Raw genomic sequence first — 12,698 nt, 5'->3', positions numbered from 1 at the left:
AAATATGATATATCAAGAAATTTGTAATGTTTTGAACAACCAACAATAAAAAAAATAAAGAAAAAAATTACAGGTGTATGAAATCAATGAAAGAGAAATTTTATTGATAGCTTTCACAAGTAGTAATAAAATTTTGTGGTTATCAGATTTTTAAATATTTAAAATAATATGGCTGGGCATGGTGGCATATACCTGTAATTTCAATGGCTCAAGAGGGTGAGGCAGGAGGATAGCAAGTTCAAGGCCAGCCTAAGGCTAGCTGGGGCAACTTAGGGAGACCCTGTCTCAAAACAAAAAATAAAAAGTGCTGGGTAGGTAACTCCATGTTAAAGCACCCCTGGATTCAATCCCAGCACTGAAAAAACACAAAACAAACAACAACAACAACAAAACCACAATCACCACCAAAAAACCTGCAATAATACAAAGAATTAATGTATAATAATTTCTCAACATTGAGGAAAAAAAGTTTCTTCTCTACTAAATTCTGCAGTAGTCAATTATTAAATATTGACTATGTACATACAGCACTGAAAATAGAGTCAGTCTCCCATGTCTGTGGGTTCCACATTCATGGATTCAACCAATTGTGGATGAAAAATATCTGGGAAAAAAAAAGTGCCTGTAACTGAACATGTGCAAATTTTCTTCTTGTCATTATTCCCTAGATAATATAGCAAAACAACAATTTATCTAGAATTTACATTGTATTAGAAATCATGTAAGGTTTGCAGGAGGATGTGCATAGCTTACATGTAGATACTAAGTCATTTCATGAGTTTTGAGCATCCTCAGATCTTGGTATCTGGAGGGACCCTGGAACAAATCTATGGATACTGATGGATGTCTGTGTTAGATAGCTGGCTCTCTCCAGGAACCTAGCTGGAAACAAGGAAAAAAATCAGACTTGAACATCCAATGGTTAAAAGAAGAACATATAAAAGAATATGTCACTGGGTCTGAGACTGTGAGATATAAATAGAGAGCTTTGAAAGGAGGGGTCAAGTGGAAGGCTTAGTAAAAGGTTTCATATAAGTTTGAACATCAAAAAAAAAAAAAAAAAAAAAATCTTAAATGGCAAAACCAATCAGGAACCAGAGCATGGGATAATTAATCAAAGGATTGAACCCAGGACCTTATGGATGAACTCCACCACAGAGCCACACCCTAGCCACTGATTTTTTGGTTTACTTTAAGCTATTTTAAATTTATTATCACTTAAATTATTATTTTTACCTTGCTTGCACATGCTATGTAAATGCCCTACCACTGAGCTACCTCCTTAGCATTTAAAATTATTTAAATTGTACAAATTTATAGGGTACAGTATGATATTTCAACACACACACACACACACACACACACACACACACACACACACAGAGTATGTACTAAGAAAATGAGGGTAATTTATGTTTCCATCTCTTTATCATTGCTTTGTGTTTGAAGACTTCAAGCTCTTCTCTTCCAGGTATCATAAAGTATATAATTGACTATTGTGAAGTGTAGTCACCTCACTGTTCTGTAGAACTTAGAAGTTATTATTTGTATCTAACTGTGTCTGGGTACTTATTCTCCAACTTCCCACTGTCCTCCTCTACGTCCTACTAGCACACTTAAGCCCCACAGAGTTCAGCTGCACTTAATGTTTGAATTATGGTAAAAATTAGATTGTTAACTTCAGTTTTCAAGCTCAAATTAGGTATTATACATAGACTTGTCTCCCTTATTTATTTATGTATTTATTTATTTTTGGTACCAAGGATTGAATGCAGGGGTGCTCAACCACTGAACCACATCCCTAGCCCTTTTAATTTTAATTTTTTATTTTAAGACAGGGTCTTGCTAAATTGCTTAGGGCCTCACTAAATTGCCGAGGCTGGCCTTAAACTTGTGATCCTTCTGCCTCAGCCTCCTGGGTTACAGGGATTACAGGCCAGTGTGGCCATGCCCAGTGACTTTTCTCCCTTAAATGTCACTTATCTGCCATTTTTGGATAAAAAGCCAGAATTACCCTAGTTGCTGGTGTAGAGGCTAAGCTCCCTGCCTGACTTTTGAGGTCTTTTGTGTCCTGTGGTCTATGGAGCATTGTTCTCTGCTGCCAAGTTCACCCTTCTTTTCAGCTAAGTCTGTTTTCCTGTGGTCCTTCAAGTGCAAGCACAAGTGCATGCACACACAGTGAAATTTGCAGATACTGAGGATGGGGAGAAAGAAACTTAATAAAGGCCTATTTCTAAACCAGGAGACTGGAAAAACGAAAGTAAGAATATAAGAAGTTAAAAAGGAAAAGTCTTTAAAATTTTCAACACTCTGAATTTGAAGTAGCCCTGGATATTCAAGTGTATCTATCCATGGCCAAGAAAACACATGGGAGTAGAGTTTAATATGAGGATAGAAAAATAAAGACATCAGTGCTATCAAAATAGAAAGGTAGTTGAAGCCTTTTAAATATATATTATCTTTTTATTCAAATATCTACACACAGTATGCATTCTCAAGAGGAGCAATATCACCCCCAAAGGGATGAGAATTTGTTCTTAACACATTACACTTGGTTTTTAGTCCTCTAAAGCAATTCTACTTGGCAAAACCTTATTCCTTAGTACTTAATTTCTGTTGGAGAGAAATTTAATTCAATTTGTCTCCTTAGGAAGAAATGGTTGTGAATCATTTCCATATAGTGATGGGATGTATAGTGATCAAAAACCAAACAGGGGGCGGGGTGCCATGGTGCACACCTGTAATCCCAGTGGCTTGGGAGGCTGAGACAGGAGGGTCATGAGTTCAAAGCCAGCCTCAGCAAAAGTGAGGCACTAAGCAACTCAGAGAGATCCTGTCTCTAAATAAAATTAAAAATAGGGCTGGGGATGTGGCTCAGTGGTCCAGTACCCCTGAGTTCAATCCCCAGTACCAAACAAACAAACAAAAACAAAAAAACAGGGGCTGGGGATATAGCTCAGTTGGTAGAATGCACAAGTCCCTGGGTTCAATCCCAGCACCACACAACAACAACCAAAACAAACAAACAACAACAAAAAAGGCAGGCTTGGAGTGTACCTTATGATAGAGCATTTACCCTAGCCATCTGTGAGCTCTGGGTTCAATCTCCAGAACTGTAAAAACAAAACAGCCCTCTGGGATTTCCAAATTCAGAAGAAAGTAAATCTGCAGCAAAAAGAAATATGAAGGAGGCTGGAGGAAACAGGAAAACTATGACCTCTTGTTACAAGACAAAGAATTTCAAGAAAAGGTTAACACTGTAAAACCCATTAATAAAACTGATAACAGTAAATACTCTGGAAGAGGGGAAAAAAAAAGAAAGAAAGAAAAGAAAAAGGAAAAACTCTGAAGGGGACAAACAAGCCAGCATAGTGGCACACACCTATAGGTGTGTCCCAGCTACTTGGGCGGCTGAGGCAGGAGGATCTCTTGAGCCCAAAGTCCAAGTCCAGCCTGGGAAACACAGAGATACCCCATTTCAAAATCACAAAGTCAAGCCAGGTGTGGTGGCACATGCCTGAAATCTCAGTGGCCTGGGAGGCTGAGGCAATAGAGAGGATCTTAAGTCCCAAGGCCAGCCTCAGCAATTTAGTGAGACCTTCAGCAACTTAGAAAGATGCTGTCTCAAAATAAAAGACAAAAAGGACTAGGGATGTTGCTCAGTGGTAAAGCACCCCTGGGGTCAATCCCCAGTACCAAAACAAAATAAAAAATTAAAATACTTCCTTATGAAAGTTTTGCTTTATTGCTCCAAGTAAGCAATTTTGGTGCCTATGTAAAGCACAGGCCTAGGACATGAAAATACACGATTCTTACCACTCAGAAGTATTTTTCAACCTCCTCTCTAGGTTTAGCTGGAATAATGAATGAAGAGCCACACTTATCAAGAGAAGAAGAACCAGGAATCTGCCACAGACTGAGGCAGGGAAACCCTAAAGAGCCACCACAACAGTATGCTTCTTTTCAGTCATTTTTGTGGTGTCTGTTTTTGACTACAAAATGGTAATTTCACATGACTTAACCTAGTATGTGTCTATTCATCTTCTCAACTAATTAAAAATTTTTTATCAACAGGATGTATTATCTTTTCTGTGATTCATAATAACTCATCTAACTATTACCGTTGGATACATTTAGTAAGCAACACATTTTTTTCACTACTTTATTTATTTATTTTAGTTTTTGGTACTAGGGATTAAACCCACAGGTATAAACCCCAATCCCTGGTTTATAAAAAAGGAACACGTCTGGGTTCTGAAAAGGATTCAGTGAAGCCACTCACTAGTCTCAATTCTTAATAAAGTTCTTCAACTGCTTAGGATAATTAGAAAATATCTTTTGGTATAAAAAAGAATTAGGAAACAAAGACTCCAATAAGCAATGTTCAGGTTTGTAATGTTCTTACCCACTGAGACCAAGTTCCTGTAATTTTCCACCATCACAACTCTGTACAGCTTCCTCTAAGCAAGATCCAGGTAACTGCACTCTTCCTCAGTGAAACCATACACACATCTATGAATGTTACTGGTTCCTAAAATATTAGGAACCAACAACTACTGCACAAATGCCCTGGAAGAGTGAAATTGGTAGCAATGGAAAAGGTGAGAAGAGTTGAGAAGTTTGCAGATCAGGGATCTGAGCAAGCTAAATCAAGTTGTGTTGGAAAATCTTTCCTTTTCCAGCTACTTTGCTACTTCCATTCAAATTTTCCCCTCTTGCCCACTACCCATCCAAGCTCAAGCTATCAGCTATTCCATTTTTCCTTGTCATTGTCATCTCATGGTCATTGCTATGTTGTCTTTTTTAAATAAATGACAGTAGAATGTATTTATGCACTATGATATATCATACATAGATGGAATATAATTTCTCAAATCCCATTCTCACCATTATCCTGACAACCTCAACACTAGCAACAACTGACCCCACATTCTGACCTTGCATTTGTTAAACTCCATTGAGCCAATTTTCATTAAATCACAATAACTATAATCAAGAATAGTTTAGTCTTTTATTCCTTCACTCTTTCCATTTCATTCATCACAAACTCTCACCCCTACTCACTCTAGAACATGTCTCTCCATCCTGTATTGCTTTTTTTAAAAAAAATTGTTTTTTGTAGTTATAGATGGGAATAATGCCTTTATTTTATTTGTTTATTTTTTATTTTGTGCTGAGGATCGAACCTAGTACCTCACAAATGCTAGGCAAGCACTCTGCAAGTGCTCTGCTGCTGAGCTGCAGTTCTAGGGCCACTGCATTGTTTTTGCTACAGCCTGAGGGGTGGTCGTCTTCCACATGCACCAAACTTTTAATCATTCTATTTCTACTTTCACTCCTGTGAACGTAAAATTTTGCCATACAGCAGTTATCGTGATTTTTGAAAATCACAAACCAGGAATGAGACCTTCCAAGGCTTTTCAGTGAACATCAAATAAAATCCAGACCCTTCATCTTGGCTTGGAAGCTTCTGCAGAGCCAGTACTAAAGCAATGATTAAGGACTGGCAGTTAGTTAGTTAGTGTAGACAGGTGATGGGGAAAATGAAAGCTGAGTTAGGGTCTGGGAAGTTGGAGACTGCTTCTGGTGGACTGAAATGCTAATGCCTCTAGAGACCTTTCTCCACCCATTACCAAGATTACCAATCTATACTGTTCCTCCCAAAAGGTTGTTAACAAGCACCTCCTGAGTAGACAGGGAGCTGTTAATTAATGCCTCCTGGGCTATAGCTCCCTTCCTGCCCAGTATCACTCCATCTTTGGCCCTTCTAGCCCATGTTTCTCACCTTTTGGCCATCCCACCGGCACTCCACCACCTCCCAACTAATCAGGTCACTAGTCATGTAGGCAGGATGGGAAAATGAAGGAACAAGATAAGAGAAGAGGGCAGAACAAAGAAAATCTAAAATGTTTAAAAGGTATAGGACACTCCTACTTTGGATATCAGAATACCAGCTTTGGCCCTTTATTCCTCTAGAGAGAAGTTTATTATTATTCTTTAAATAAAACTTGCTTTCTACACTTGCTTCAGTGTTTAATCTTTACATCTGGGAAATGGAACTTGGGTCACTGGTAATCAGCAGTTCAATACCTGTCATTTCCCCAACCTCAGCTGTACACACTCCTTTCTTAATACTATACTTGCTCTCAGCAACCTTGCAGGTTCCTGAACCACATCAAATTCATTCTCAAGGCCTTTGCACTAGCTTCCCTCTTTGTCCCAAATGTGCTTTTTCACACCTTCATCCCAGTTCCTTATCATTTTGGTCTCAGCCCACCTACTGTCTCCTCAGAAAAGCATTTCCTTGACCAGCTAATCACTTTCCCAATTAAATTTCTTCATTCTACTTCTATCTTACCTCATTATTTACTGTCTCTTCCCCTAAGATGTAAGTTTCCTGGGACAGAGAGGTTGTCATTCTTTGCTGCATTCCTAAGGCCTCAAACAGGCTGGGACATAAAAGGAATCCAATTACTTATTCATTTAATTTCAGATGATTGTTTCTCTCCAGGGTTCTGTCTGATAGTGCAACACTTTTCAAACTATCTGCTGTGAAGGACCAGGATTCTGTTTTTTAATAAACAATTTACTCTCTATACTTATGTCTGCATGGTTCGTGGGCTGGCATTAGTTAAGAAGGCACACTTTGAAAAGCAAAGTGATAGAATATATTAAAAATAATGAGTCAAATGAAACCTAAATTATGGACCAGGAAGTCCACAATACCTTTGAGAAGGCAGCATTACCTCATGAATTTGATTAGCCTAGACAACTTCCACCTGAGGCTGAGGAGACACCACTACTCCCTCCTCAGAAATTGAGGACAGCCGGGCCTGCCATGCAGGAGACATGTGACTTACCCAACTAGTCACCAGTGGACAAAGTAAAAATGAGGAGAGTAGAAGCTTTCTCTCAAGCTCTCCTTTCAATGACTGTGTCTCCACTCTGCCTAAAAGGTTAGGCAACAGAAGCCTGGGCAAAGGTGGGACAAAGAAGAAGTGGAGAATGATGCCTTAGTGCTCCATCACCATAGCCTCTAGTGAAGCAGGGCCCAGTGAATATCAAGCAAGTGGATTCTTTGGGGTAGAGCTGGGGGATGGGGGAGAGCACTTAACCTGGCTTTGCATGAGCCTCTGAATTCAATCCCCTGCACTGGGCTGGGGGCAGTGAGGAGGAGAGCAATCAGTCACTCCTCTCAACCAGACATTTTCTTTCCCACTTTAGAAAGGTTTCTTTCTGCTCAAGCTAATCTCTCTTTGGGTACTCTAGGTTGAATCCCTTCCTCTTTCTTCAGATTCAGATCCATCAATTATCTTTTCTTTCAATTTTTATCCCTTTCCACTAGTCACCTGGATTGTTTAAGCGTCCTTCTCTACCTCAACAATATTCAAACCACTTCAGATCTTGTCAGTTCTATCCTTTGAATTTCCTTCCAATGTGTTCTCTCTCCTCCATTACCAATGTCTTAGTAAGGTCATCGTTTTTAAAATAAACCTTAGACCACAATAACTTCTTACCAAATTTTCACAGAACAAGTTTTATTGTCTTTCAGTCCATAGTCAGACTTAGTAGTTTTTAAGATCCTGTAAACAAAGTGGCAGGGGGAAATCCATGCCAAGAATGAAAAGGATATGTGGGTGGATTATTAACTGTAGAAGACTGAAAATTCCAGGATGAGAAATATTACAAGAGAGGACCAAGTGAGAGGAAGGGGAGGGCAGAAGGGGAAAAAAAGTAATGCTCCTTTTACAGCAAGAGAGAGTTGAGACTAAAAGAATCTAAATAATAAACAGTCTTCCTTGGTATCAGTGAAGCTAATGAGTCGCCCCCAAGACTGAACTTCTGCATACAGTGGGAAAGTGTTCTCAATATCCTGCAGGCTGGTCAAAGAGGAAGGTCATAGGACCAGTAGTTTCCTATTTTCACCTGACAAATGTTAAAATTCTCATTACTCCAGACAGGTTATCCCATGGCTCTCAACTTCCATTCCAGATGCCTCCCAGCTTGATATAACAATTTACTGAGAGGCAGGACACAGTAATGCAGAAGCTGATAAGTGGCGTAGTCACAGTGGATTACTTGGAACCATCTAAACCCAGCATGTTCTAGTCTAGCATAGTTCTTTTCACGTTGCTTCTACCCTGACTTGGATTTCTCACATCCATTTTGGAATTCCTTTATCTCAGGATAATCAGCAAGCCCCTTCTGAAGCAGGCAGATAAGCCAGGTGCTTCTTTCTTTAAGACCTCAGAGCATCTTTCACATCTCTGATATAGCTATTAAATCTGTCTCCCAAATTGGCTGTAAGATTGTGAAGGACAGAGGTCACACTCAACTAATCTTTAAATCCCTAGCAATTAACACAACCAACTTGGAATCTAAAAGATGGAAGTTTATAAATTCACATTCAATTATTTTCTTTTTTGGAACCGAGGAATGAACCCAGGATTGCTTTACCTCTGAGTTACATCCACAGCCCGTTTTATTTTTTGAGACAGGGTTTCACTAAGTTGCTTAGGGCCTTGCTAAGTTGCTAAAGCTGGCTTCAAATTTGCAATCCTCCTGCCTTGGCTTCCAAGTTGCTGGGATTACAGGTGTGCCCCACCATGCCTGGCCACCTTCAATTTAAATGACTAATGAAGTGCAACAAATAAAGAGACCCTAGAGATCATCAAGCCAGACACCCCAATTTTATAGATGAGAAACCAAGGTTCATAATGAAGTGACTTATCCAAGGTTGCAGAGGGAGAAAAGGGTTAAACTGGGGCTGCCTTTTGGCACACACAAAGACGATGTCTGGAATACAGAAAACAATAAGTATATGTGGTAGAATAAAGTGCTTTCTTTAAATTAAAAAAATTATTATTTAACATAAGTTAACATACTTAACATATTACTTAACATACCAGAATCTCAAAATTTACTATGCCTGCAGTCCCTAACTACATCAACATTGAATAATTATAGGGGAATAGGTAGAAGGGAGAAAAATATACTGAACACAGGGTCTTGTGCATGTTAATCTCTCTTGAAGTCCTTAAACATTTTCAATGCTCTCTGTACCTCCAGGAAGATTACTATCCTCCATATACACAGATTTTTATAAGGCTAATGGTCTCTTCCTGTAAACCAGGACACAAAAAGAGGCTTGTACTGCTGGTGGTGTTAAGAATCAATTCTTAAATTAAAAAAGAGAGAGAGAGAGAGAGAGAGAGAGAGAGAGAGAGAGAGAGAGAGAACGAATTCTCTCTCTCTCTTTTTTTTTTTTTTCCTTAAAATGCAATCTGAGCCCAACATAGAGGCATAGGCCTGTGGTATCAGGCAACAGGATCATTTGAACCCAGGAGTTTGAGGCCAACTTGGGCAACACAGAGGACCCCATCTCATTGGAAAAAAAAAAATGTAGCCTGATATTTTATTCAAATAACTTCAGGTGTGATGACCTATTTAGTTATGGAGAAAGAACAGCTTGGATCTGAAAAACATGGAGTTTATTTCTGGCTCTGCTGTTCTTTGCAACAAAGAACAAGGCTTTCTCTTCAGCTTTCTCTGAGTCACAGCTCTCTGCAGCCATAAAACACCAGCACCCTGACAGAGAGTGGGCTGACCATTTCCATCTCAAACACTCATGATTCTGTCAATCTTTAGGTAACTATCTACACATGGTTTTACAGAGACAATTTTTTTTTTTTTTTTTAAGAAGTGCTACTTGGTAAATCTACATTCACTGTTATCAATTTAGTAGACATGTTGGTGGAAGGGAACATAGCAACCAGAGCGTAAATTATCTGGTTAGGTAGTCATCTTACCTACCATACTTACTAACATCAAGTATGTGGAGTACTATTATTTCACAATAAATCTTCAGATAACAAGGAGGAATGAGAGTCTCCTTTCAGTAGGTCTGCAGGGAAGGGCTAAGAACCTTAATTCTTGGAAACCTAGATGATTCTGATGCAGCGCCTAGGTGAGGAGCATTTGTAGCAGTGATTTTGTTATCACTGTGCTGACATTTAACTAATGTTCTAATATTTTTCATTCTTTCACAATTATAAATGGTCATCATTAATATGCATATGTTTTGAGTACACATAATATGCTCATCAAGAAGTGCGTTCCTTGAAGAAAAAAGCACCATAGTTTATCATTCTATTTGTTTTCCTGAGACTATTTAGCACTGGATTGGACATACAGTAGCTCTGAATGACTTTCAACATGCTATAGTTTATAGTTTGGATCTTGTGTGTCTCCCAAAGGTTCATATGCTAAAAGACAGCCTGTGAGGTAGTGAACTTTGAGAAGGTGGGGCCTAGTGGAAGCAAAACTATGTTACTGGGGGCATGCCCTTGGAGGTAGTATTGGAATCTCAGCCCCTTCACCTCTTTGTGAATGAGATGAAGAGAATTTGCCATGAGATGAAGAGAATTCCTCTACCTTGCTCTCCCACCATGATGCACTGTGCTGTCACAGGCCCACAGGCAACTGTGGGATTGAAACCTCTGAAACTGTAAGCCAAAATAAATATTTCTTCCTTATAAATTGATTACATCAGGCATTTTCTCACAGCAACAGAAAGTTAACTAACAGGATGTGAGTGAAATGTCTGGCAGGAAAAGTTTAGCTTTGAAAGGACCAGGCAAAGATGCTCTGTGGTCTTTCGGTAGAAGTGCACATGCAGGTACTCTGAAGAGCAGACCAAATGTAAAGAAGAAGGGCAATATAAAATATAATCAGAAATATATGTTTCTCATACTGAACTTTTTGACAAAGGAAAAAAAAAAGGATGAGGGAGAGGAAAATAAATACAGTACAGTACAGACACAGGATCTAACACTAGCCAAGCTTTCATGCACATGTTCTCTTTGTCCCAAGGAAAAAAAAAAAAGGTTATGTTTAATTTCAGAAAGGAATTTTAGGAAAAACTCCAACTCACCTGGAACTTTGTCATATCTTCCTCTCAGGGAAATGCAGATTCCTGGAAAGGCAGAGAAAAATCCATAAAAACCAAGCCCACCTTGTAGGACACAGACTAACCGGTCCAACACTGGAAAAAGTTACTCAGCTCTTGTTATCAGTCAATCCTTCCTCTCGCACTCCCTGCAGTTCTCTTACCCCTCTCCTCAGGGCTTTGGAACAAACAGGCCAAGTCTCAAAGCACGTGAGAGTAAGCAAATTCGGTAGCTGTCTGCATCTAAAAGCCTTTTCCCTCAGACTTCCCAATTTCTGCCCTAAAGTTCTGGTTAGAGTAGGAGCTCTCAGGTTATATAGATCGCCTCTGAGATGGGGTTTTTGGATACACAAGACGCCATTCTTTTTCTCTGCAACCTGATTCATTTCTGGGGTACAGGGGTTCAGATGTAACATTTTTTCAGCGAGGATGGTGCTGTGGAGCAGAAACCTGGGTCCCATAGGGAGCCCTTCTCAACTGCCTAATGTCCACAGAACAACTCCTTGGATTAAGGCCATTCACTGGCATGGAAAAGGCCGATGTAGCCAACCACAAAGCTCCCATGGAGGCCCAGGCCAGGGCTCAGCCACACGAGAGGAGGGGCCTTCAGGGGCCAGGCCTCCTTTGCGGTAGAGGCCTTGCCTCTGTGTGGCCCAGCCCAGGGGGCGCCACTGCTCGGAATGCGGCGCCCAGACACATGTGCGGCCCTGAGTTGCCCTCCGCGGGTCGCACTCTCCTATGGCTTCTCGCCCGGCTTCCGATCTCGGCGGCCCAGCACCTCACCAGAGGCCCACGACCCTGATCCGTGACACCTCTGCCAGCCGCGAAGGCAGCCAGCCCCGTCTCACCTCCCACGTGAGATCCCACACCTGGCAACGCAGTAATCCGCAAACTGACCCGTGCCCTCTCCATGGGCCCCCAACTACAAGTACCAGCGAACCGCGCGCGGGACAGCCCACTTCCGGCACCTACTTCCGGCGGCGCCCGGGATGAGTGTGCTGAGCAGTGGTGTAGGCATTTGTCCACGGTGCTGTTCGCCGCTCCTTGCAAAGTGGTATTTAAAGTTATCCTCAAGGCTTTTTCTTACAAACGCCTAAGAATTATTTTAGTAATACCTATTATGATTTTTTTTATGTTAAAATTCCGCTGGGGGAGAAGGACGTAAATATCACCATTAAAAAAAATTATGAAATTAATACTTACCACTCGATATCTTCTGTCTCAGTTCCGAAGTTCACTCATAGCAGGAGCTCTTCAAGACGTTACTCCCAAATCATTGCCCTTTCAGTGATTCTTGTTAAATTCTAGTGGGGGAAACAAGCAATCTAAATAGAAATAAATGACATAGTATGTTATAAGGTGATATGGAAAGATGTTATGGAAAAAATAGATTGATGAGGGGTGCTTGTGTGGTTATGTGTGGTTGATTTTATGTAGGGTACAATTGAAAGACTGAGAAGGTGAGGGGATTGGTCATGTGGCATTCAGCAGTCAGAACTCTCCTTAACTACACAGATATGACTGTTTGTACGTATTTTTAAAAACATGCCATGTATGTGGGCCTGCAATTTGCTTTTTACAATTGAATAGTATCAAATATTTACTAGGGGAAGCAGAAATCTTGCCTCAGAGACCTTTTTATTTGATATCTTCATAGGGTGGCACCATAATTCTACCAGGCTGCACCTCTCCTTCACCTCTCACTGAGTGACACAGAGCTGCCCATTTGGCCTCTTTCAAATCTTTTTCA

The 12,698-nt window shown here is 40.3% G+C and overlaps 1 protein-coding gene and 1 long non-coding RNA gene across 2 annotated transcripts in view; one reads left to right on the top strand and one right to left on the bottom strand.

Moving 5' to 3' along the window:
* The window catches only part of LOC139705439 (uncharacterized), a 45,120-nt gene extending 41,176 nt beyond the window's left edge, over positions 1-3,944 (top strand). The window contains exon 3 of the long non-coding RNA XR_011707338.1: positions 3,849-3,944. This is a non-coding gene — a long non-coding RNA (uncharacterized lncRNA). The remainder of the gene's footprint in view (positions 1-3,848) is intronic.
* The window catches only part of Znf239 (zinc finger protein 239), a 30,896-nt gene extending 19,021 nt beyond the window's left edge, over positions 1-11,875 (bottom strand). The window contains 2 exon segments of the mRNA XM_027947870.2: positions 10,934-10,975; positions 11,797-11,875. Of these exon segments, the coding sequence (XP_027803671.2) occupies positions 10,934-10,975; positions 11,797-11,860 (106 nt within the window). The 5' untranslated portion in view covers positions 11,861-11,875.
* Positions 11,876-12,698: the final 823 nt, after the last annotated feature.

Source organism: Marmota flaviventris, chromosome 4 (genome assembly GCF_047511675.1).
Source record: "Marmota flaviventris isolate mMarFla1 chromosome 4, mMarFla1.hap1, whole genome shotgun sequence".
NCBI lineage: Eukaryota > Metazoa > Chordata > Mammalia > Rodentia > Sciuridae > Marmota > Marmota flaviventris.
This window is presented reverse-complemented; position numbering and strand designations above follow the sequence as displayed.